This window comes from Protopterus annectens, chromosome 17.part0 (genome assembly GCF_019279795.1).
Source record: "Protopterus annectens isolate FY-2018-M chromosome 17.part0, PAN1.0, whole genome shotgun sequence".
Lineage (NCBI taxonomy): Eukaryota > Metazoa > Chordata > Ceratodontiformes > Protopteridae > Protopterus > Protopterus annectens.
In genome coordinates, this window is record NC_056751.1 from 66,747,990 (window position 1) to 66,775,186 (window position 27,197).

General features: G+C 37.3%; 1 protein-coding gene across 1 annotated transcript in view; it reads left to right on the forward strand.

The window, feature by feature from the left end:
* The window catches only part of DNAH6 (dynein axonemal heavy chain 6), a 5,071,261-nt gene that overhangs the window by 1,680,867 nt on the left and 3,363,197 nt on the right, over positions 1-27,197 (forward strand). The window contains exons 21-23 of the mRNA XM_044059309.1: positions 12,294-12,386; positions 18,584-18,703; positions 21,464-21,644. Coding sequence (XP_043915244.1) covers positions 12,294-12,386; positions 18,584-18,703; positions 21,464-21,644 — 394 coding nt within the window. The remainder of the gene's footprint in view (positions 1-12,293; positions 12,387-18,583; positions 18,704-21,463; positions 21,645-27,197) is intronic.

Here is a 27,197-nt window from a genome sequence, read left to right on the forward strand (position 1 = left end):
TCAAAGTGGCAAATAACAAGGTACCATAAGGCAGCCATACCATGTATTGCTATTAGATGCAGAGCAGCAGTTGTTCATCACCCATACATGAAAAGGAGAGAAAAGGAGTTATATGATAGAGCAAAGGGGATGAGTATCATCAAGCAAGTGGTGGAGCACAGTAGGCTGTGGTATAGGAAAGGTGGCAGACTACTGAAGCATGCATGTAGGGCAGCTTCCTTTTTGGGTGGGGAAAACTGCCTGCCATTTTTTTTGAGAAAAGCGTATTAAGATAAAAGGGCAGACACAGATGGAATGGTAGCTGGACAACTCTTATAACTAGACAGACATGACAGATATAACAGATGTAATACTGAAACAACAGAGTAGACAACACAGTCAAGGGTTACATACAAAAAGAAGTTGAATAAGTGATTCAGTGCAGGATTTTAGGGTAAACCTGGGTTTGAATGATCCAGAGTAGGTGGGAATAAAATGGCTGGGGACAGGATAGGCTGGTCATAAATGCCATATATTTGGCCTGCAAGGCAATCAAAAAAGTCCTGAACCCAGATATGCCACAAATGCAAACAGTAAAACAAGATATTAACACTAATTTGATGCTATCCCCAGAAGATCTGTGGGCAGGTGCATTACTCAGATTCACATGGATCTGCTGCACCAAACATTACACCTTTGCTAAGCTAAGATGCAGAGCTGGCCTGCCAACATTCTTAATTGCTCTTTGGAGATCCTTAAGATTTGGAGACGCAGGTGTTACAGCAGAAGTTCCTTGTGATAATTGACTAGTTTGGCTTTTGACCAAAAAAGGACAAAAAACATGGCAGTTAATACCCTAATGTTATTAATATTATGGCATTTATCAACAGTTGCTCTGTGATTAAAGGATGCGTTGTCATAAGGATTACTCATACAGGTGAACTTTTTAGGCACTAAGAACATGTCATCTCACATTCATTAGTAAAATTACTGATATTTCAACTGTCATAGGAGCAATTAGGAAGTGTTCATAGATTAGTATATTAGGGTATTGTATTTTGTTTTTGGATACTCTTAGTTGTTCCATTTTGTAGATTATTTTGCTTTAGTTTTGATGACATTTTGCTTGGTGGGCTTAAAGTTTAGTTTTGCTAGGATCTGCTTGAGTTTACAATACAATGATGTAGTTAGTGGTGCCATAGTTCTCAACCTCTTAGAACAGTAACACATACTGAAATAATGTGGGAGAAAAGCCCAAAATCAGGGACAGTTTTTTAAACTACAACTCTTATATACTTAGAAAGTTGCTAGAAAAAGAAGTTTTGCATTAGCATGCATTTTCAGAAGGATATTAAGTCTGAAGCTCAAGTGTCTGTCATTATTTCATCAGACAGACACATACACATACATACACACACACACACACACACACACACATGCACGCATGCCCCTGTACAGATAAGCGTGCACACTCTCACACACACACACACACACACACACACACACACACACACACACACACACACACACACACACACACACACACACACACACACACACACACACTGCCACACATATACATACATTAACACACCCACTACCTCCATGTATTTACTCATCATCATTAAACTTACCTGCACTGCTACTTCTTCCAGTGAAGTCAATGAATGACTGCCATCCTTTGACAGTGTTAAATCTTTTACACTACCTTTGGTAAATGATGCACCTGAGAGTAATTCTCTGAATTGCTAAACACAGTAAATTAGGAGCCACATTTCTGGAGGAGAGCACATGACTAATTAGCATTAGCCATTACCCAATATTACTTCACTGCCATGCAGCTTAGTAAGGGTGACCCCAATATTCCCATTAGCAGGAAACTTTAACTGTAGGGCAGTCTGTGAATTAGAACTCACAGTAATTGTTTCTGAAACACAGGTATACAGTTTGTAGTTCATTACATTACTAAAACAAATAGTAAAAAGGTCACACAGATTACCAACTGGTTAAAAAACACAAAAAGAAAAATCTAGCAAAGCTAGACTTCTAACTGTGTGATACCTTAAACCTATTGCATCAGAGGCCTCATGGGATATATGCAAATCAGGTGTTTCAGCTAAATGGCAGTTCTGAATGTCCATGACTTTATCTTTTAATTTCAAAGTCTATTTATAGGCAATTTCAGGCCATTAAAGCAAAACCCCTCTACCTGTGGATATGCATGTTCTTGCCTTCTTATGACATCATCAGCACAGCATAAGAGGAACGTTTGACGTTTGGAAACACAGGGTTGTCATACCCAGCTGATATCCATAACCATTAGGGTGTCTACAAAATATCCTAACTAGCAAACTAAAACAAAGAGTAAAAAGGTCACACAGATAGCCAACTGGTTAAAAAACACAAAAAGAAAAATCTAGCAAAGCAAGACTTCTAACTGTGTGATACCTTAAACCTCTTGTATCAGAGGGGTTGGGAGAATGGCCTAATGGTTAAGGTGTTTGCCTTACACAAATAAGGGGGTAGGGGTTGAGTCTCACAGATAATTGGCTAGGCTTATTAAATAAATGGCTGCAAAGGCAGCCTAGTTAATCTATATCTGACCTCATGGGATATATGCAAATCACCCTTTAATGATATCAGGTGTTTCAGCTAAATGACAATTCTGAATGCCATGACTTTTTTTTTTACTTTCATTTTTAAATCTATTTAAGGAAAATTCCAGGCCATTAAAGCCAAACCCCTCTAGCTGTGGGCATGCATGTCTCTGCCTTCTTATGACATCATCAGCACAGCATAAGAGGAATGTTTAACCTTTGGAAACACAGGGTTGTCATACCCAACTGATATCCATAAATATTAGGGTGTCTACAAAATACCCAAACTAACAAACACAAAAAATAACCCTGTGTTTCCAAAGGTCAAACATTCCTCTTATGCTGTGCTGATGATGTGTCAAGAGAAGGTAAACATAAATTGTCCATAAGTAGACTTAAAATGAAAGTAAAAAAAAAGTCATGGGCATCAGATATCCGTAAGGGGTGATTTTGTATATATCCCATGAGGCCCCCTAGTTTATATTATATTTAGTAGTAGTCACTTTAGGTAGTAGGTTAATTTTAGTTTTACTTTTTTTTTATACTTATGTGCATTGTTGTGTATGCATATAAGAATATTGTGTAAGTATATTATTTATTTCTGCATACAAAATTACTTTTCTTCTTTCTTTCTTTCTTTTATTTCTTTTATTTTTATGCTGTATCCTTCAATTCTTTGTATGTTGAGATATGCATTTTTATCTGGGCTTCTTTCTTTTTAGTTTTTCATCCATGTTTTATTAGTTATTTCTTGCAGTTTGTATTTCTTTACTACTTATGTTATTTCTTTATTTATTATTTGTATGTAATTTTTTTTAGTTTGCTGTTTGGGGCTATCCACTGTAACTGTGAAACTTGCAATTGTAATTGATGTGACTACAAATATATGTATATATTGCATGTAGTAATTATTCGGTGAATTGTAAAGCCAGCTTAAGCTCAGTTTAAAATATTTTTGTATTTTGTTATTTTGTCTATGAAAAGAAATGTATGAATTTATGTGTAGACTGCTTTATCTATACTTGGAATGTTAACTGTAATGTGTCTCCTTGTACTTATATATGGTTTTTGTACACATTAACTGCCTGTAGTTTAACAATTGCAGAAGCAGTTCTCAGAATTTCAACTGGAACCCATTGTTTTGTGTGCTTTATTATTATTTTCATTGCGTTCAATCTTTTCTATCTTTCTTATCTTTTTGTTTGTTTTTCTACTTTTTATTTTCTTCAGATTTTTTGTTATGTATATGCTTTTGTGTTGTGTTTCCCAGTTCTTTGCTTTTAATTGTTTCATTTTGTTTATTCTGTCTAGTTTTTTTTATTTTTTTATTCATTTGTGAGTTAATTTCATTTGGATGTTGTGTGTTGTGTAATAGTTGTGCTATTGTTTTGTTTAGGTTTTGTTTTTTGGGTATGTAGGTATCTTTGGTGTTGTGTTTTTTTTGTTGGTTTTTGTTTGGTGTGGTGGTTGTTTCTTGAAACAATTAATTTTCTGTGTCTTTGCTTTATTTTCAAATTTTTTTATGTTGTCTCTAAGTATTCCCTGTAGTTAGGAGTTGCTAAACTGTTTAGGGTACTTCCTGTCTATCTCCTATTTTTTTTGCTGTTGTTGTTGAGGCCATTTTCCTCTCAGGCACACTACTAATAATCCCATGAATCCATTTCAAGGATTCATTAACGCCACCACTGAGCATCGATTAATCATAGCAAGGGACACCACAATTCATCTCTGCTCAGAGTTAGGTATCACTATCAACTGCAAAAAATCTGCCTTGTTGCCTTGCCAGCATATTACATTTATAGGGGCAGATCTAAATACAAAAGACATGATCGCAAAATTGCCTCAGGAGAGAGTGTCAACCATATGACATCAGGTGTCAGTCTTGATCAGGAGAAAAAAGATTGAAGCAAGATTTGTACTCAAAGTGCTAGGTTCAATGGTGGCAGCAATAACACTAGTTCCCTTGGCATGTTTCCATATGAGGATATTGCAGTGGCTTATTTTTGTTCAATGGTTCATGCAGAATCTACCCATGTCACACGAGATCCACATTATGGAGATCTGCAAAAGGGATCTACGATGGTGGCTTCAGTCTATGCAAGTAACGATAGGCAGGCCATTCATCCTTCCCCAACCTGTAGCCACAGTGACCACAGATGCTTCCCAGATAGGGTGGGGGGGGGCATTATCTGGGACAGAATGTTCAAGGAACTTGGCAGCAACACAAACACCACTTACACATCAGTGTCCTGGAGATGAGAGCAGTACTTCTGCTGTTGCAAGCACTTCAGGGCTTTCTACCGATGGGGACAATTGCAATTCAAACAGACAACATGTCCGTAGTGTGGTACATCAACAAGCAAGGCGGAACCAGATCTTACATCTTGTGCTGAGAGGCTCTAAGAGATTGGCAGTGGGTGGTGTCCTCTCAGCATTTTCTGATTGCAATGTACATCCTGGGAAAATCCAACATGATAGCGGCATCCTGGGAAAATCCAACATGATAGCGGACAAGCTAAGCAGGGCAATTTTGATGCCACATGAGTGGTCCCTGAAGCAGGAAATTGTGAATCAAATTTTTCGCAAGTAGGGCCAGCCTTGCCGCAACCTTTTTGTCACATTCATGAATACCGAATGAAGCAGCTATTTTGCCCTGGTCCCCCAACTGGGACAGTTACCCAGGGATGCACTTATTCACAACTGACCCCCGGGACTTCTTTATGCTCCCCCCCCCGTTTCCTCTAAAACCCAAAGTTCTTCAGAAAGCAAAATCACTCAGCTATAAGCTAATCCTCATTGCACCTTACTGGCCTCATCAGATTTGGTTTCCCTTCCTTTGGCCCCATCTCCAGTAGGAGCCTTGGATCCTGAACCCAGTTCCAGATCTTCTGATGCATCAGTCAGGAACACTCCACCCTTCTGTTCAGACCTTCAAGCTGACAGCTTGGTTTCTCTAATTCCCATCTTAGCCAGGCTTCCTGACATTTCCCCTGCAGTATGACACATTTTGATCGCTTCTCACAAATCTACAACTAGAAAGATTTATGCCAGCAAATAGAAGATGTTCTTTTGTTGGGCAGCCAAAAATCATATTGATCCTTTTACTGCACCCATTTCAAAAATCCTGGAATTCCTGACAGACTTTTAACCAAGGGGCAGCTGCAGCTACAATTTGAGTTCAGCTAGCTGCTATTTCAAATTATCATGTTGGAGAAATGGGTTCAAATGTTATGTCCCACAGATTATGCAAAGCTTTCCTGAAAGGTACAATCCTCTTGAGACTCCCAATAAGAGAACCACCCCCTCCTTGGGATCTAAACTTAGTCTTAGCTTCCTTGATTCTCCCTCCTTTCGAACCGGCTGCTACCTGTTCTCTGAAGTTCTTGACTTGGAAAACAATCTTCTTGACTGCCATTACCTCAGCTCGGAGGGTGTCAGAGTTACAAGCTCTTGCCATTCGTCCCCCTTATTTAATTTTTCACAAAGACAAAGTGTCTCTCAGAACTAATCCATCTTTCTTACCAAAAGTTTGCTTTGAGTCAAATTTAATTCAATCAATAGAACTCACTGTTTTCTTCCCAAATCATAGCAACAAGTTAGAATATAGACACCACCAACTGGATGTTCATAGGCAGTTGTGTTTCTACTTGCACAAGACAAAAGACTTCAGAAAATCTGACCAATTGTTTATATCATTTTCAGAAAACAGAAAGGGTACTTCAGTCTCAAAAATAACCTTATCGAAGTGGCTTACAGACCACATCACCTATGTTTATAGCTCACAAGGTAAGCAACTTCCAGGAAAAATTCATGGGCATTCCACTGGAGCATTATCTACCTCTACCGCATTTCAGGCTACACTGCCTTTAGACTCAATTTGTGTGGCAGCTACTTGGGTTAATCCTCATACCTTTATCACTCATTACAAGGTAGATGTGGCCTCCCAAAACAGGGCATCCTTTGGTTCCACTGTTCTGAAGAATTTATTCCCTTGAGCCACCAGAGAAAGAAGATGCTGGGGATGCTGTCCCACCAAGCAAGAATGAAGACCAGATAGGGACAACATAACATAAAGAAGTTATGTACTCACCATAACATTCCATGTTTGTTGTCCATGATCTCGCCTTCTTTCTTGCATCCCTCTTCCCTTCCCCCTTCCTGGAGGATTGAGAGGAATTATTTGGTGTTTGGCTATATGTGCTGTTATTCCCTTCCTGCCTCATGCATTGGATAGGCTTAGGGTCTATCAATATTGTTTTACTGGTACTGATTAGTATATATATATATATATATATATATATATATATATATATATGTGTATATGTATATATATATATATATATATATATATATATATATATATATATATATATATATATATATATATATATATATATATATATATATATATATATGTGTGTGTGTGTGTGTTTAGTCTAGTGTTATGGGTTATCACAAACAAGATCTGGGTAAGTCTTGCTAGGCATGTTGGGATAGGGTCTAGCCTCGAGCCAGTGGCAGCTCTCGAGCTTTAGGATACGTCCGAGTCGGAGCCGAGTATCAGCTCCGAACCCACCAAGCAAGAAAGAAGGCAAGATCATGGACATCAAACATGGAACATTATGGTGAGTACATAACTTCTTTTTTTGCAAGCATTTGTTTTATTTAAGCCATATCATGTGGCCGATAGTGATAAAGCCCTATGTCTCAGGTGACCTAACTTTGAATAGTTGTTCAGGAACCTGTTGGAGATGGTGTGGGAGAGGGGAGGAATGATGAGTCTTAGTTTTCTTTACTCTCTTTGGGGAAATAGGGAGGGTATATGTTTATCTAAGCACACACATTCTCTGTGGCAGAATTTCTGTTGAAGACCAGGAATCCCACGGAGGTAATATCTTAAGAGAAGGGGTGCAACAAGATTGTTCCAAACACAGAGATATGGATGCACATTTATCGACCCTCTGCATGTCCTTCCTGGAAAATGATGGGTATGTGCAGGTGAACACTCGAGCTGTGCCTGCAAATGGTCTGTTGTGATCAGTGTACTACCCTGATAAACAAACAAACCAAGTAAAATAAATAAACATAGGGACATCATGTCTGACATGTCAACCCCTTTAATGCTGGCAGTAGTGATGGCTCACAGACTAACTCTTCTCTTCTGTGTATTTGTCATCACCAGTAAGGTCAGGCTGGCAGCCCCAGCCAGGAAGCATCAATCTCATGAAGCTTTAGAAATCCACAGCATTAGGAACAGTTAGGGCTCATGTGGATTCACACTGCTGTAAACATCAACCTCAACCCAAATAAACCACTAAAAAAAGGATTATACTTTGTTTAGATGGTGGGGGTTATTTATCAGCATTTGTATATTTTAAGTTTTTGTAGATTTTCATTCTTGTTGCATTTTTCCAAGTTGTACTGAATTGGATTTTTTGCTATTTTAGTTTTAGCAGAATTTCTGTTAGTGTGTTGTGGTTTTGTTTACTTGCTTATAGTGGATTTGTGTTGCGCTTTTTTGGAGGGGCAGCCTTTTTACATGAATATTGTAGTTTTGCCATTATAGTATATAGAACCTGTTTTCCATTAAAGTCTTTTGGATAGTTTCCTATTGTAGCATTGTACGTAGTGTGTAGGTATGTAGATCCACCTTGATTTGTTTACTTTGTTAGGTTGATGTAATCAACATCTAAATGCTTTTGGATACTGTAATCAACATACACATATTTTTAATATTTATACTTTATGTTAGACACATTTTTATTCAACCCCTCTTTTGAGATTCAAAGTGAAAAAAATCTAGTCTACAGAAGTCAAAAATAGATGGGAAACTCCCTAAAAAAAGAATACCACCACATCTCTATTGAAAAGTCTAAAAGGTCTAAATAGATGCCCATAAAAAGAGTTAACCTTCTTAATAGGCACCCTAATCTTTAATGTCCCGCATTTTGCCATCTTCATACCACTTTCCTCAAAACTCAGTTATGTAACCCCTTCCTACTACCTCAGTAGCTAACCCTTATCAGGACCAACATGAGCACTGATCACAGCTTCTCACTACTGACCCCAAAACTAATGCATGATATTCCCAAATACTCCAGTTTCACACCACAGTTCAAAGCATACATGATGAAACAGAGCTAGTATAAATACCCCCCAACTTATGTCATACAACCTAAAAACTCCATGTCAGCTGGTGACTCCAAACCAAGTGGAGCTGCAGGAAGTAACTAAATCATGGAGCTAACCGAAATGGGATTTGCTGCATTACATCAATGGCCATTCTGTAATCAAACAGATGAGGTAATTCAGTTTCATCCACAGACTGCATAAGTATGTATCCATGCATTATAGACACTTTTCTGACTACATACATGACAGATATCTGACTTGCAATCAAGAAAACCAGCCTTAAATGAAATTGATTCCTAGACAAAGGACTTCATGAGCCTCCTGTTGCACAGCAGCCACACTGCACTTTCCTAGTGTGCCTCTCCCGTGTTTCCCCATTCTTGGCCCCACAGCATCCAGATAGATTACTTCTTTCTTACTTGTTCAAACTTCATCCTACTTTAACGTCCCCCACTTTTTAATACACCTAGCTGGTGAAAATTCTATTAAAATAAGTCTAGAAAATATAACTGAATTAAGCATGGGGTCTGGAAGTTACTAGGCCTTCAGAAGTCATAGGGTTCTATATGGTCTAAGGTGTATTTAGAGCTTTTATTTTGCAACCTTTTGATTTAATGATGGGCTGAGCAAACATGAGAAAGGAAACAAATTCGGTCTTATTTTCCCTTTCAAAGAAAAATAAACTGTGTCTAAAGCTTAGTATTCAAAGCTAACAAAATAGTAGTTCCACAATAAACTATGGTAACAAATTTAATAATGTGCAAATCCAGTCCAGGAACAGTGCATACCTTCCTGCCCCTCCAAAAAGAGGGTTACCTTCTGTATATCTCTCTGTTGTTACATTGGGTTGAAAGCAATAATACAAATGGTCAGAGACATATATTATACAGCTTAAGGTCTAGTGGAAGTAATCAGATCACACGGATAAAACCTACACAGAGACAGTGAATCCACACAGAAGGAATCATAACCAAAAACTTAACTAGAGAGCCAAAAGCAGGTAGATGGTAATACTACTCAATGCAACACTCTGACAATGATCATTTGATATCATACTGCCCAAACCACCACAGGCAGTCACATATTGTTTGACTGTAAAGGGAAGTGAAAAAGATTATGGCCATCTTGCTACTTTTAGATACTCTGCAACTCCCCCCCCCATACACACCCGCATACACTCTGCATCATTTTCATCAGAAACAATCCATAGACTCTTTGTCATTTTCATTGCAAAGCAATCCATACACTAAACAGTTATATCCACTGTATTGTACGTGTGTGCCTCAGATATCTGATTGTATTAAAAATAGCCACAGTAAAGTATTCTAGCTAGCTTCACACAAATGCACACTACTTCTGCTAAGTTTGAATAATTGCTGTTTAATATGGACAAATAGCTATACTGACAATCATTTTCATCCACTGACATCCCCTGTGGAATTCATCTTTTCAGCTCACTGCTTTTCGAATACAGTGTGCAGCACGCTGCAGCCTCCTATATACATCTCAACCTCTTATCTCAAGAATAAAGGAAAAAGTTAAAAAGTAATGGTGGACAATGGACCAAAATCAGTGATAGTTATTGCATTTATGTACTTATAAACTTACTAGAATAACAGGATTTGCATTATTAATTTTTTTTAATGTTATGTCTGAACTCAAATATACATCATCATTACTTAGGGACTTTTTAGTCTTCTCTCCTATCACCCTTTCCTGTTATTAACTCATGAATCATAAATCATTAAGATCCTGTCTTCTTCCTGTTAAAATTTGAACTCTCGAGGCAGATTGGGATTGCCCATTTGAAGGGGTATTTCAGAGCTACACAGTTAAGGCACCTATACATAGCACAGGCAGAAACCTATAATTCAGAGTGGAAAGGGATGATGATGGAATGGGGAAAGCTCAAGAAACAAGGAGAGACTGGGATTTGGGATGCAGATCTTTAAGAAGAATAACAATAATCATACAGAATATTATATTCATAAAGTAGCAGAAAGTATTCTAAGAATTAAGCCAACATGTGAATGGAGAAAGGAGATTCTGCTGATAGGGATGACTGCAATTAGGGATACAGACAACTGGCAAAGGAGGCTGGAATTTATTGAAAAAACTGGCAAAGGAACCAAGGTATTCAAAGCAAATAATGAGGGATGGAAAGGTAATAGAATGAGAAAATGCCAATAATTTATTTGCAGGTTAGAGAGTGCCTTCCGTATGAAGGATTGATATCAAAGTGTTGGCAAAGAAAGAGAAATAGGCGTCCTAAACAAAAGACCAGCACTGGAGAGTTATTGGCAGAATCTGGAACAGAAGTTGCCATTAAAAAAGGAATAATTAGTAGACACTGCATGATAACTATAAGAATAAATCAGAGCAGGTTAGAAAGGATTGGGAAGAGAGATTTGATAAGCAATACACAAAGGAACAATAAAAATCTAGAAGATTTAGGATTTTTGCTTGGAAACATTTACATAAATATTTTTATACCCCCAAGTAGACTCCAGAAAATTTTTCCTCAGGTAGACAACAAATGTTGGAGGAGTAATGGGGAAGAAAGAGATAATTGGGAACATATTTTCTGGGAATGTAATGAGTTGGCAGATTTGAAAGGTTGTCTGCAGCCTACTCTGTCAGAGATCCTGGGTGAGCAAATTGGTATAACTAAGAAAATGATTTTTCTGAGCTATGATGCAGAATTGGAATTGCCTAGACATAGTAAGGCCTTCCTGAGTCTAATTATGTTGGCTGCCAAAAAAGCAATTACAAGTAAATGGAAATTAAAGTCTAAGCTAACTGTACTAGAAGTAGTGAATATAGTAGCAGAGATAAAACAACTGGAATTGGGATCTTTAAAAATGGTAGGAGCAAATTACATAGGAAAAAATGAGGATTGTTCGAGCAATACATACAGGGGAGGAATGAGGTTTAAAAGAAGGCAGGGCTTGAATGAACTATGTAATGTTTGACTGACAATGATTGGGTAGATTATAAGTGATGTATAATGTTTGCAAGTAGGACTATGTCATTGTGGGTTGAGATATAAAATGCTTGCAGCTGGGATTATGTCAACATTATTTGTTATCATTTATACAAATGTATGATTGCCTATGCCATAAGTGATAATTTAATAAAGATGTTTCTTGTTTAGAAAAAAACAACTCTAAAGCAAAGTCACTGTTTTTCAGCATATGACCAAGTCACATTACATAATACAAGTAAACTCTTAATTTTTGCTTTTAACTTTGTGATTTAGATTAGTATAACTCTAACATTAGAAAAAGCAGAGAGCACCACCATGCAGCAACATTTCAATCCAATGTTTAGTTTAAACTCTCCAGTGGAAATTTATAAGATTAGAAATTATTCAACTGTTGTAGTGTGTCTGTGGAAGAAATGTCACAAAAATGCTGAATACATTTGTTTATAGGTCAGACATAAATTAAATAACTGGTCTTAAATCTAGAACACATCAAGTGACTCCCAAAAGTGAATATAGTCTCCTTGTAGTGTAAAAGGCAAATATTTTCAAATTATGGATATTTTACTCATTAATATTCTCTCTTCTTTTTTTTGGTTTAGGTTGAGGATGCTTGGAAAACCACAGAATTTGTGGTGCTGCCACACCGTGATTCTAAAGATGTTTTTATTCTTGGAGGTACAGATGATGTTCAGGTATGGATTTATTTCATGTGTAAGTAAAGCTTTCTTGCAAAGCATTAAGTATTTTCAAACTACCATTTTATTGTTATAGTTTTCAAAAGTAAAAAAAAAAATCAGACAGTCTTTTGGGTGATGATCAGTGGTGTTATATTTTCATTGTTTTCATCCTCTGTCTAAGGAAATTATATATTTCGACTCTGTCTCCATGGCTTTAAGCTTTATTACAAAGCCATATATAGTAAATAAATGTGACACTTTGGAGATAGATCAATGAATGCAGAAAATTGAAAACTGCAGGTTGATGAAGAAATGAAGGCCTAAGATAAAACTTGCTTTGGTATTGATAGTTAACACTGAAATGATCAAGCCATTCCAGGGTTTTTTTGTCCATGGAAAGACTAATGTGTAAAATCACATGGTCTTACAGATTTCCAAAGTAAAACTGAGACTCGTAGATCTGAAAGATTTAGTTAAATGGGCTTATGACCTGGAGACTTGTGTCTACTGCTTAGATGAATGGCAAATATTAGATATAGCAAGAACAGGAAATTTGGTGTTTCAGAATGCCTGTCTTAAATATCATACAGGTTTATAGGAACAGTCTATCAGCACTGACGAATATGTTTATTGCACTTAGCAAGAACTTTAGCACAGTATTTTGCAGTTTGTATCAGCACTGTAGAATTTTCAAGTGTAGTACCAGCTAGGTCAGGGTGGAATAATACAGCATTAATCAGAAAACCACTTGGACTTTCTTCACAAAGTAGACAGACTGAACAGGCGTAAAAGAATCAAAACCTGTGAGACAAAGAAGACGACCTTGATAACAGAAAATGTATAACCATAGCAGAATTTTTGAGTGGGTTGAAACTAGGAAAGTTATTCAGTGATGTATATATCGATCACTTCTTTGGCAAAATGTACTGTGAGCATATAGTATGAAAGAATCCACTGTAGTCTCACTCTTTATTCATAAGACCAAAAGCAAACCTTTGCTCTGGCATTTCCTTACATAATTACTTCTGTCACATAGTATTTTCTGTAGACAAAAATACACGCTTGACATGCTTTCTTTTCATTTCTTTAAAAAACTAAGGATGGAAATAATATAACACTTTAAAGGTTTTCTTATGAAGGATAGCCATTGCTGTCTTTAATTTTATCAGGACATTTAATTAGTGGTTTATTTTCTACTATAAGCTGGTGTTGCTTATTGATAAAAAATGTCAGAGGCAAAATGATAAAATCATATGCGAGCATTTGCATGTGGATTTGTGTATGTAGGGGAGGTGATGTGCTGATACATTATCCAAATTTGATGTTCTGTCATTTACTCAACAAATGGTATCACTTACTTAAGACTACTGGGTTGCATTTAGCTAAATGAGGTTAGCATTTTACTGTACAAAAAATATACTTCCAGATAGGTGCATACCAGTCATATCTCCTGCCAAAAAAAAAAGCAGTGGCAGATCACCATCTTTGATGAAATAAAGTTTTTTGTCCTTCAAGTGCTTTAACATTAGTGTCTTGTTACTTACAGGTATTAGGTGAAACTCATGCACATGTACTAGTAACTAAGATATGCAAGTGAGTCATGCCTTCATACTAAAAGTAACCATCGCCATCAAGACTAGATTTAAAGGCAGCTGAGATGTGTTGTTTGATATGGAAGGGAATTGTTACGCCAGCGGTAAGGGATAAGGGATGTATTGGGTTGGATATCTATTGTACTCGTTTGCCTACAAGCCATCAACAATCTCTTTTTTGGCTCACCATTTACCAGAAATGCAGTTTTGAAAATGGTGAAACAAAAAAACCTGCAAAAAATTAGAAAAAAAAAATTTTTTTTTTTGTGGGGGCATTCAAGCCCCATCTGCACAACTCCCAGTCATACCACACTGGAAAAAAGGTTAAGAACCCAGAAAGATGCACTTGCAACTATCACATGCAACTCATTGCAATGAAACTCACCTTGATGTAAAATCTTTGCACAAACAGGCATTCAAAAACACAGCAATGACTTGTAAGATAGCCTATTGTAATAACAAGTCCTCTTTATCTGGAAATGAAGATTGAATCCTTGGTATGGGTACTTGCAATGCTACCAACTTTATGGAGGTGAAGGAGATATAGTAAAACAGAGTTTTTAATGGCATGGACGGCTAAGCAAAGCCTGCCACACAGGAGCCTGAAAAAGGCAAAATATAGTGAGAGGTCTTTCATTCTATCCAGGTTGCTTAAAAGGCTTAGTCCTCTGATGTTCTTAGTTAAAAATCTTGGGGGACTTTCAGTTTGGGTGAAATATTTGGACAGTGGCATCATATGCAAAGATGGGCCTTATGAGGAATGAATAGAACGTAATTTTGACTAATGAGGCTGTAGAAGATATTCCCTGGGAAATTAATTGGAAATGGTAAAATGATTTCTTAAATATGGTTGAGACATGGTAATCCAAAGATAGCTTATTATCTATGAGGGCACCTAGATCTTTAGTGACCAAGTCAGTTTTAACTGGGGTATTATTTAAATGGCATAAACAATGATAGTATCATTCCTCAAATAAATCGACATTGCGTTTCATAGCACTGAATTTGAGCCCATGGTCAGTACACCAGACATTAGTCTTCTCTAGCCCTTGTTAGAGTATCAGAGAGTCAGTAGGGGAATTAACAATACTGCCTAGCTTTCAGTCATCAGCAGACTTGGTCAGTCAAAGGCTGTTGACACCTACCTTCATAACACAGAAGCAGATGGCAATGAGGAAGTGTTCCTGGACAGAGCTCCATGGAACACTAATAGTGACACATATTTCTGCAGAAGAAGTATCACAAAGGCTCATTATATGGGTTCTGTCAGTGAGCCAACTGTCTTATCTATCGTATGACAAATGGGTCAACATTTACTTGGGTAAGCTTATTAATAATACCAGCATTCAGAATTGTAAAAAAAGATCTTTAACAGGTTGGCGTAGCCATTGTGGACTGACTGAACCCTGTCCTTGGCTTCAGTAACTCTTTCAAAAATGTCATCTAAGTTGAGAAGACAAGATATGCCTTTTACAGTTCCAAAATAAGTAGGGTCAAGGCACTGAAGATACATATTTCATTGTTTATAAGTTCAGCTATGATGTCTTTCTTAGTTTTATGTATGGTACTAATGTGGCTTATAAGTCTGTAGATCCCAGGATGTGTGGTGGGGCTGCCTTTATCTAGTGGCACCACTATGACAGTCCTCCAAATATCTGGTACATAATCAGTAGAGAGGCTAAGGTTGAATAAGTTCAGGAGAGTCATTTTTAGTATTAGATAGTGTTGATAAGATCCAGTCTAGAATACTTTTTAGGGAAGTTATATTTAGGAGTCCTAGGGAGTAGGCATAGGAGGTAAGTGAGAGGAGTGAGTCTCAAGCTGAACTTGTTAGCTTAAACATCAGCAGTGTTTTTCAGATCCAATAGCAGTTCAGAACACCACTGAGAGTTACTTCTCATTTTTAATATAGTCAAAAAAGGCCTAGTAATTGTAACCTTAAATGTGTAGGCTAGCTTTACTTTCTCTAATGGTGCATCTGAAATTCATGCTGAGAAGGTTGTTTCCTTTTGTGAAGGGGTTTGGAGATTTACAATATATAGCTAGTAGCCTTTTTCTCTTGTTATACAGTTTGCTTATCTAAGAATTCTGCCATTATATATTTTTTAATTTCCCGTTGTATTTATTGTTGAATGAAATCTTGGAAAGTGAGAGGATGCCTGAGGAATGGAGAAAAAGTGTTTTGGTACTGATTTTTAAGAATAAAGGTGATGTGCAGAGCTGTAGTAACTACAGAGGGATTAAATTGATCAGTCACAGCATGGAGTTATGGAAAAGAGTAGTGGAAGATAGGTTAAGAAGGGACGTGATGATTAGTGATCAGCAGTATGGTTTCATGCCGGGAAAGAGCACTACAGATGTGGTGTTTGCTCTGAGAGTGTTGACGGAGAAGTACAGAGAAGGTCAGAAGGAGTTGCATTGTGTTTTTGTAGACTTAGAGAAAGCATATGACAGGGTGCCTAGAGAGGAGTTGTGCTATTGTACGAGGAAGTTGGGAGTGTCAGCGAAGTATGTAAGAGTGGTACAGGATATGTATGAGGGTAGTGTGAAAGTGATGAGGTCTGCGGTGGGAGTGATGGATGCGTTTAAGGTGGAGGAGGGATTACATCAAAGATCAGCTCTGAGCCCTTTATTATTTGCAATGGTGATGGACAGGTTGACAAACGGGATCAGACAGGAGTCCCCGTGGACTATGATGATGGCAGATAACATTGTGATCTGTTGTGAGAGTAGGGAAAAGGTGGAGGAGACCCTGGAGATATGCTCTAGAGAGAAGAGGAATGAAGGTCAACAGGACTAAAACAGAATATATGTGTGTGAATGAGAGGGAGGATAGAGGAATGGTGAAGATGCAGGGAGTAGAGCTGGCGAAGGTGGATGAGTTTAAATACTTGGGATCAATAGTTCAAAGTAATGGTGACTGTGGAAGAGAGGTGAAGAAGAGAGTACAGACAGGATGGAGTGGGTGGAGAAGAGTGTCAGGAGTGATTTGTGACAGACAAGTACCAGTAAGAGTGAAAGGGAAGGTCTATAAGAGGGTAGTGAGACTAGCTATGTTATATGGGTTGGAGACAGTGGCTTTGACAAAAATTCAGGAGTTAGAGCTGGGTGTGGCAGAGTTAAAGATGTCAAGATTTGCACTGGGTGTGACGAGGGTGGACAGGATTAGGAATAAGTATATTAGAGGGTCAGCCCAGGTTGGAAGGTTTGGAGACAAAGCCAAGATTATGTTGGTTTGGACATGTGCTGAGGAGGGATGCTGATTATATTGGGAAAAAGATGCTAAGGATGAAGCTACCAGGTAACAGGAAAAGAGGAAGGCCTAAGATAAGGTTTATGGATGTGGTGAGAGAGGACATGTAGGTGGTTGGTGTGACAGAGCAAGATGCAGAGGACAGGAAGAAATGGAAACAGATGTTCCACTGTGGCAACCCCTAACAGGAACAGCTGAAAGAAGATGATGATGATGAGGGGCAGATACCATTATACAGCTGTTCAAACATGAATAGAATCTGGAGATGCATGTCACAACACTGGCAATGGGCTTATCATGGGGGAAAGACATTTACAACTTCTTTAGCTCATTCAGAAGTGATAAGAGGTTGGCCTTGATCCAGAAGCCATCGCTTATGTCTTAGCTGACAGATTCGGATCCAGTGTCACTCCAATCACCTACCCCTATTTCTCCTCCCTTGGAATAGTCACTGAATATAGTCGGGCTTATTGGAGCAATGATAGTAGTTCTAAGGAAGAGATAGCATTGTGCTTGGACTTAATCAAGGAGGAAGTGACATGGAGGGGTACGGGTTGTGACCGTTTTTCTAAGAATGAGATCAGTTGCACCTCTAGTGAAGACAACAGTTTTGTCTGTTAAGTAACCAACATGCTTGGCACCGCTTCAAAATTTCATAAACTTTTTCAAGGATCATACTTCATGACCCAGTTTATATGGCAAGAATTTAAGACTTAGTAACAATGTTAAGTGCATGTTGGCCCTGATAGGAACTATGGTATTATTTTCTCATGTCATGATAAGTAATCCTCCCCAATGCAACTCCACCCATGACAACAGACATTTGGAAGATCTGAATTTGGAGGTCTGAACAAATGGGGCAGGTTAATATGAAGAGTAGGGCATGACAGGAAGATAAATTATTCTAGCTGTGGAAATCTCTTACACTGTTAACATAGTTGCCTAAATCCATCAAATTAGTGTTGATCTAAAAGAATGACTTGCGTTAATCTGAGGTCAGAAGGTAATTCTGTTATTGTGGCATGGTGTATATCCTTGTAGATGACTGAGAATCTTTGCATTTTTAGTTAATGTTTTATTGAACTGGAGCTGTTACACAAAACAGAATTTCAGTAAAAAAACATGTTAACAATACTGCAGTTTCTAGATATTTATCTTAGTGGATGTTAATGATTTTTTTTATTGTCCTATATGAACATTTAAAAATCAGTTTTTGTAAATATTATTTGTGAAGTGGCAAATAGAAAATGAGTCCTGACCCCATCTTGTGTACAGATAATACAGCAAAAATGTTATTAATATGAATTGAAAAGATTAATTTTTAATTCTTGACTGAGTAATAACAAATCTATATCATCTTTCATAAGGTCCTTCTTGATGACAGTACCATTAATATAGCAACAATTGCCTCATCACGGTATGTGGGCCCTATAAAATTGCGTGTGGACGAATGGCAAAAGCAGCTCAGTTTATTTAATCAAACACTAGTAAGTACTAATAGTTGTGCATAATTTTTGAATATTTATCATATATTATACATGCTGTTATGAATATAGTTCAAAATACATGATGGAGAATTTTGAATATTAAACAAAACAAAATACACTTGCACGTTGCCTTTTAATGATGTTATGCCTCTTTCATGGTTTTACCTCTGGATATTTAAACTGATGGAAAATATCTACACCTTTGAATTGTTACCTTACTAAGTTCCATTGCAGATCCATACTACACAGTATTTAAATCATAAACCCATTAGTTTAGTGGACTTAATTATTGGCCACTAAGTTTAATTACAACCCCATGCCCATATTGTGCAGAAAGTCCTAGATATTATGACCCATTTTTCCAAAAGCATCTGATCTGGGTTTAACTTTTTTGCAGGGGACTCCTTTTTAGTGTTTTACTGATTTGGCGTATAGTAATTATACATCTTAATGGGGAGACACTTTAGGATCATCTAAACATGATGATTTTTACCTGAGTTTGATCTTTAAAGGTTATACAGTTATGACAGAAGTACAGAAGTGTTTTTTTTTCCTCTTAGATTTTAAGCTAGTTCAGTCTTCTTGATTTTTCAAAGTGGTTTTAATTAGCTATTTGCAACACAGCAGTACATAGTGTGTGATAGTAAACAATACCACCTCATCTTGACAAGATAAGTACCACAAAGGTCCTTGCTGACTGTATTATTGATTGTCACTATATGTTTGCTGTTTGAAGACTATACTAAAACTCTATGCATTCACAGATTCATTAAAACAATGAGTCTCAGATATATTGATTACTACAAGATACCCCAGCTCATAATACCTTATTGACTTCATATCTGATTTGTCTCTTAACCATCAATTATGCTATTCTTATCTCTAACAGGAATATCTTGAATATGCTTAATGCAGCTGCCTTCCTAAAGTACATTAGAGTATAGCAGCTCTGTTTCCTGGCTGTCTCATGACATTAAGAAGACTATGACTTTCTAAAATAATAATTTCTCAGAATATCTCAAATACATGCTTCCTGCTCACCTAAACACTTGCAGATAAAATTATATTTCTTGTAGTAATATCATAAGAGAGAGAAAAAAGAATTTCTTCTTCATCAGGCAGTCTGAAAAAAAGAGAATTTAGGACGTGTCTGTCTTGACTCTGGATGATGGTGGCTTAGGATACCCAGCAGCACAAGTATGAGCAGGAGGGCCCTTTGCATGATCCTGGTTTAGTAGTAGAGTATCAAGTGATGGTAAAGGAGCAGAGTTGTATTTACTGGCCAGATATTCCTCCAAGAACTTCTACTGTTGAGGAGTTCTCATAGGCCTTGTATGCTGCCACTTTCACAGTTAGCGAGATGATGAGCTTACATCCATTGACTAATGATAAGTGGATACTTACAGGTGCAGCTCCAACAACTGTTTCTTTGGGGGATGAACCTCAGGGTGTACATATAGTCTCTGCCACAGTTGACTGATAAGAGTATTCTCATGCCCAGCCTGAACCTGTGGAGTGAGTGATCCCTTAAGTCCTCCAATTCAAGCTATCATTAGCACTCAGAACTGAGGCATTTGAGAAGAGCAAGACTCACTGGCCCAGGCTTAGGTTGGTCTGCTTCATCCTCTGAGACACAGAGGGCTCATCATCTTTTCGAATCTCTCCTAATGTACTTTGGAACAATTATTTATTGATCATGGTCTGGTGCTGATTTTAGGTCTTGAAGAAGGCCACCACAAGCCTATTACCATCTCTGGTCACAAGATGGTAGATGGTTTCCACATCTCTTCAACAGATCAGAGTGAAACTCTCACTAGGCATCCTAAAACAGATTGATGTGTGATCTTTTGGACCCAGCATAGCCCCAAGTGGCCATAACACCCTTTAACTTGTAATCTGAGAAACATTCCAAGGATTTCAATGGAGTTGCAAGAGAATGTTCTCCTGTGTTATCCTAGCGCTTAAATCTCTCAACTGTTTGTTTCACCTATACATCTTCTAGTCCTTCCTGATAGATCAGGTATTGCAGAGGCTGACATCTCTTCCTGACTCTTGGGTCAGATAAGGACAGTATAAGAACCTTACCATGGTACCAACAGTGAGCTTCTGTAGTGATGACCTTCTTTGTAGTGAGAACTAAATTTGTATCAAGTGTGAATGATCATCTATTGGCTGATTCTGTCTCACCTGGTTGTGACTCAACTTAATAGGAAGCAATTTTGCCGCCTTACTTTACCTCAAAAAAAGGTATATTTGCAGAGATAATACATCAAGTACTATACCTGTGCACTTGTGCATGGCCATTTTTAATAGTACTCACTGGGAGCTCTGGTTTTCTGTGGAAATACATGTTATGAAAGCATTATTGGTCTTGACTAGTAGCCATCATTACTCCATGGTGGCTTTGATCAACAAGTCATTTACTTTTTACAAACCTCCATGCACTTTTTGTTCTGTGTGCTTAATTCCTATCTATTTTGCATGTAACTTTCTTTACTGATTATAATCTCTTTTTGTGAATCTTTTTCTGTCCATCCTACATATTGTCCACCTTGCCAATATTACAGACTGTTCTTTCAGGTCAGCTCTGCTGTTGCAGAAATCTCTATATCGCTTGCCTTAACTCTGCTGATTATCACATGTGCAAGTGTTTAAAACTGCAGAGAACAAATGTAGAATAGATATAAGACATGAATTTTAACATGATTTCATGCCCAATATTCTGCAGTCATTTTAAAAAGTATTTTGTTTTTCTTACAGGATGAGTGGCTTACATGCCAGAGAAACTGGCTGTATCTTGAAAGCATATTTAGTGCTCCAGATATTCAACGGCAACTGCCTGCAGAGGCAAAAATGTTTTTGCAGGTTGACAAATCCTGGAAAGACATAATGAGGAAAGTTAATCGTCTTCCAAATGCTTTGCGAGCAGCTACACAACCTGGTAGGATATTGTTATTTTTTTTTAATTCCTGTATACCTGTGTAGATGAGTTCATACCTGCAATTTACAGACAAAAAAAAGAAAAATCATCATCCAATACAAAAGATAGAATGTTTAAGTATGCATTTGTATGTATAGGTGTATCAGTTGTGTGTGTGTATGTTTGTATTCAAGTCTGGAGGGACATCTGTGGTGCAGGAAAGAAAAGTACTCTTCTATATACCTCTCAGAAACATCATATTTCATAGTACCCCAAGCATCCAGAACTGTTTACAATAATGTTTGCAAACATCGGCCACATCCCCAATAGAGTTACAGTTAGCCACCCAGACCACCTTTAACACAATAGAAAACTGGTTTTCCCAACGATGTCTGATTCCAAATCCTAAAAAAAATAAAATGCTGTTATTATTACCTACACAAAGGTCTACTGCTTTTAACTTTATAATAGAAGCAAATGATGGAACAATAATCTCTCCTGACCTCTCCACTAAACTAGTAGGTGTCATTATAGATAATAATCTAAAATTCAACCTACATGTTGTCAGGAGCGGCCTTAGGTCAACTGGTGCCCTAGGCAATTGGGCTCCACGACGCCCCTACCACACCACCCAGTGCCCCCATCCTGGTCTACCTGCACCAAATAAAAAAATAAAAAGTGAAAAGTGCCCCTTATAGCCTATTGTGGTCCTAGGCTGCCTAGCTTGCCCGGCCCTATGTAATGCTAACTCCACCTGGGAACAAACTGGCTATGTCATTGTATCAAGCCTGGTTAACCTGTCTCTGGAATGTGTAAATCTGTTAGGTAGACTACTATGTAATTCTGTCCGATTCTCTCACTGAATAACACTACCTGACGATTTGTTATATGTTTGCTCTTCTAATCACTGAAAACATTCTATATGTAATTTGTATTGTCTGCCCATCTAATCTCTGTAAATAATATATGTGTTATTTCTAATGTGTGACATGTTATGATGATTTGTTATTCCATGGAGCTTTTCTCCCCGGGCCACCGCTGAAAATGGACATGCATCCACTCGGACTATCCCGGTCAACAAATGTAAAATAAAATAAAATAAATAAAATAAAATACAGTAGTTCTAGACATAGTATACTTAGAAGTAGAAGGAGCCCCCCCCCCCACTAAACCACTGCTTTATGGTTGTAAAGTGAGACTTCTAAATAATTTATACATTTTTTTAAGTTTATAAGGGTAACATTTAAGACAGATGTTTATATTTTTTATTTTAGTTGCTGGAAAACAATTTGAGACTGGAGTACAAAGCAAGTATTTTTTTCTAGCTGTAGCCTTCTAGTAATAATTAAAGGTCGAGTCTGTATCACATTCAATTGATAATTATATTTTTCCACTTCGGCATTCATTATTGTAGAAATGATCTTAAGAAAACAGCTGCCATAATTTACCAATATATACTAAGTGTACCATTTATGCACTGCAGTTTACACAGAAAACATGCGTTAAGGTTATTCAGCAGTACGAGTAACGGTCCAGAAAATAAAAAACACTGGACTGTAAAAAATAGCATCTTAAGTGACAGTACAAAATTTGTTTAAGATCAGAAAGTGAATTAAACAGGATAAACAGGCAAGTAAACATTTGAAAGAAATGGAGAAAAATAATATGAAGAGACTAGATGATAACTATGATGATATAAGAGGAGATAGCAAGAGGAAGTAAATGGCACAGAAGTAGTATTTGGGTATTTGGACTAAGGGATAAGAAGGAAGGATGTGGAAAAAAGAAGAAACAATATAAATTGATTTCATCAATGCAGAATGCAAGTAACAGAGAAACAAAGTGCATATTATGAGGGAAATTATGTCTAATTTAATAGGTATTGAGCTTTCACAAAGCTGTAGTGTGTGGGCTATAGATGGGATTAGGGATGCCAACTTTTCATGTAAAAAATTCTGGCCATGTACATGAAAGCAAAATGCGTGTAATTTTGGTACCCTACATCCAAAATTTTGCTTAATAATGTTTAGATTGAACAGAGATGATCAAGCAATTATTATGATAAAGTAATTTTTACGATATCTATGCTACTGTATTGTACAGTATTTTGCCAAATATAAGGTATGAACTCATTTTCTCATGCAAAATAATTTAACAAATGTTACCTTGTTAGTACAATAATTGCTGTAATAGCTGTATATTCAAATTAATATGAGACTATACAAAAAATGTAAGGAAACTGATAAAAATTGTTGCCATGTTTAACTTATAAACGATAGTCTGTGGATGTCAGAGTGATGTGCTGTGATATACTTCAAACAAATATGTAGCATAAACTCTGATTGTTCTCTGACTACTGTCTAATGCTCTAATCCCTTGTCTTCTTAAATGAATATTTCTGTTCACTTTTTGCAGCTCTCAGCAATGACTTTTCTTTGGATATAGTCAAAAAACTGAGAACATGATAAATCAAAGTTGATTTTTACACACAGTTCAACTTTCACAAGCTCAGGCCTCATGCGGTTTCTCTCATCAGTCCACAAGTTTTTCATCATTGAAAATATACATTCAACTGTTACTATAATGCTTCAAATTAAAAATGCAGCACAAAGCAAATACCATAATTTGACAGGCATGAATAAGCCTAAAAAATCAGAATGACAGCAAACTGTTACAGTCTCAGTATGTCAGGCTCTTCCAAAATCTACCAGTGCTGATAACAAGAATTTAACAAATAAAATAAAGAATATAGCTTACCTGTAAATCATAAACTTCCTCCACAGTTAATCAACCAGTTAGTTACAGGGTGTCAGCATGTTTACCCAGCAGCCCTTAGCTGTCCAACTTTATTCCAATTGGCTAGTTCATTGAACTGTTGTTGAACTAGTTCAGTGCTGTATGATATTGATGGAAACAGCATATGGCCATCGTATATAGACAAAATGTGATCAACAGCATTCCGAACATACAAAATTAAGTTTGAGTTTGCCTCCTATGCTATTAAATCTGGAAAACTGAGAGGTATGCCATAGGGAAAAATGACAAGTTCCCACAAGAGTAAATGTAAATCATGCAAAGTCTGTAATAACTAGTAGAGTGTGGGCTAGATGGGCTAGGGTCTGCTAAAATCAGCTAATCTATGGGAGGTTTAGTGGTAGAAACCTGCTCCAATGCCTCAAAAGCGCAGCTGGGTTGCTCTCTGGGCAGCAATGTGCAAGTGTGTTGCATGCTGAGAAGCAGGGAAGATTAAGAGGGTTCCCAAAGCAGTTATCTAGGGAAAATTTGACTTTTTTAGCTTTTGCGTCTACATGGCAGTGCTAACCCTCTTTGCACTGTTTGCAGATACACGCAAATGCTGTGTTTAAATATCAGCAAAGTAAAAAAGTTTTCAAACATCAAACCAATAGAAAAGCCCAAGACTGAGCTTTGTTCCAAAAATCCCCAACTCAGATAGATCTTTGACTACACTCTTCTGCCACAAGGGTGCAGGAGGTCAAGACTTCCATTCCAAAATATTTCTGTACTTCAAAAAGCACAGAACTATAAGGCCAGTATCAGATTTGTTAGAACTCACACATTTGTGCAAAATAGTGTACAATTACACTGAAAACATTACTTTGCACAGAAAAGATATTCTATATGGCAGCTTTTGGTAAAAAAAGATGCTTAGTCACATATCCCAATAAGGCCATCTCAGAGAAATTACTTCATGTTTCAGGTAGTTCGTGATCAATTTCAATTTATAGCTCTGCCATTTGGACTGTTCACAACTTTCATAATATTTACCAGAAGTGGTACACCAGTATTTACAAATCTTAAGAAACAGAACAAACCATTTTTATTGAGTTGTCTGGATGACTGTCTGCTGGTAGACTGGTCACATAAAGTGTTACTACAATGAATCAGTCTGACAATTTCATTGACACAGTCCTAGTAGATGGTAGTAAACTACAAGAAATCATCCCTAATCCTTCAACGTCCTTCTTTCTGGGAGTCATAAATAATTCCGACAAGTTGAAAGTTTTCCTGACCAAAAAGAAGCAACTTGGGATTCAGAAAGTGATGACAGAGTTTTCTCAACAGCATGCATTTAGAACAAGTCACTAACTAGGGACCCTCGGATATATGTTGTCTTGCATCCATTTAGTTTCTCATGCAAGGCAAACCATTAGATAACCAAAACTGACCCTCAGAAATGTTGGGGAAAAGGCATCAGATATCTCTGAGACTATTCACCTTCCTCAGCCTGTCAGTCAGGAATGTCTATGGTGGATAAATGTTATCAGACTTTCCAAAGGGATTACTGTTTTTCCTTTATTAGCAGCAGATGAAAACAGATTTGTCTTCATATTATGCCTGGAGTTCCCACTTCATCAGTCTGCCAGTGCAATTCATCTCCCAGCAACAACAGTATCTTTTCATCGGCTTAAAAGAAATGAAAACAGTGTACAGATCTTTGACAGCTTTTTAAACGTCTTTAATGGTCACTTTCAAATCATTTTTCATGTCTTTTCAGTGCATCTCCCTCAACAGGAAAATAACTTTGACTCATAAATGAAAACTGCATCCACAGACATTTCAGGACACTATATAAATGTAGTATGCTCTACAAGTGAACCTATTCACCATACATATCAACAACCAGCTTTGAACGTTTTGCTATTTTTCTCAGAAGATAGTACAGAGAAGCAATTTTTCATTACAAGATTGGTAAGGGTAACAATTTCCCTCTAACACATTATACCCCATTTTACCCTCTTAACATCAGTATTTGCTTAAACATAACATTATTTATGTCAGCACTACTGGAGTCAGTAATTATTACAATGACACAAAGTTATAGCAAGAAAATAGAAAACTACCCTATCATGAAAGAACTTTTAACCTCTGGAAAAAATAGCTCCATTTATTTATTTTTTTTCTTTTCTTTGATGTCTGTTTCCCTATCTCTTACACTGTCCTAAGCCCCCTTCCAGCCTTTCTGACATGTCTCCTACCTTTCCATACCTTCATCTGATACTTAGTTTCCATTTTCCTTTACCATATCCATTGTGTAGTTTGATGTGGCTTCTTATGGTCCACATAACTCCTAACCCATTGTATCAGTATATTCTAGTCTCTCCATATAGTTAAACCAGGGCATCCATTTACCTATATAGTTTTGCCTCCCCAGTTCCTTCATTCCATGTTCCTCCATGTCTGCAACCTTCTCCACTAAGGGTCTTAATTCTTAAATTCCAAGCTGTTCTTTTTTTTTTCCAGTTTCTAGTTGTTATTTTTTGCCACAGTCATTATTAAAAACAACAGATGTTAAGTTGTCTATCTCGCCTTTATTCTTGCTGGATGGGTTCGGAGCCGTCCTCGGCTCCGACTCGGCCACTCTAAAGCTCGAGAGTTGGTTCCACCGGCTCGAGGCTCCCCTTATATCCCACAATGCTAGGCGAGAGTTACCTCAGATCTCGTTTGCCGCTGCAGCTTCGAGGTTGGTTGTTTCTACCGGTTCCTGGTGAGTACTAAATTTCTTGTGAAATTAGTCTTCAAAACCCCCTTAATTTAACTTTTTCTCTTAGTTTA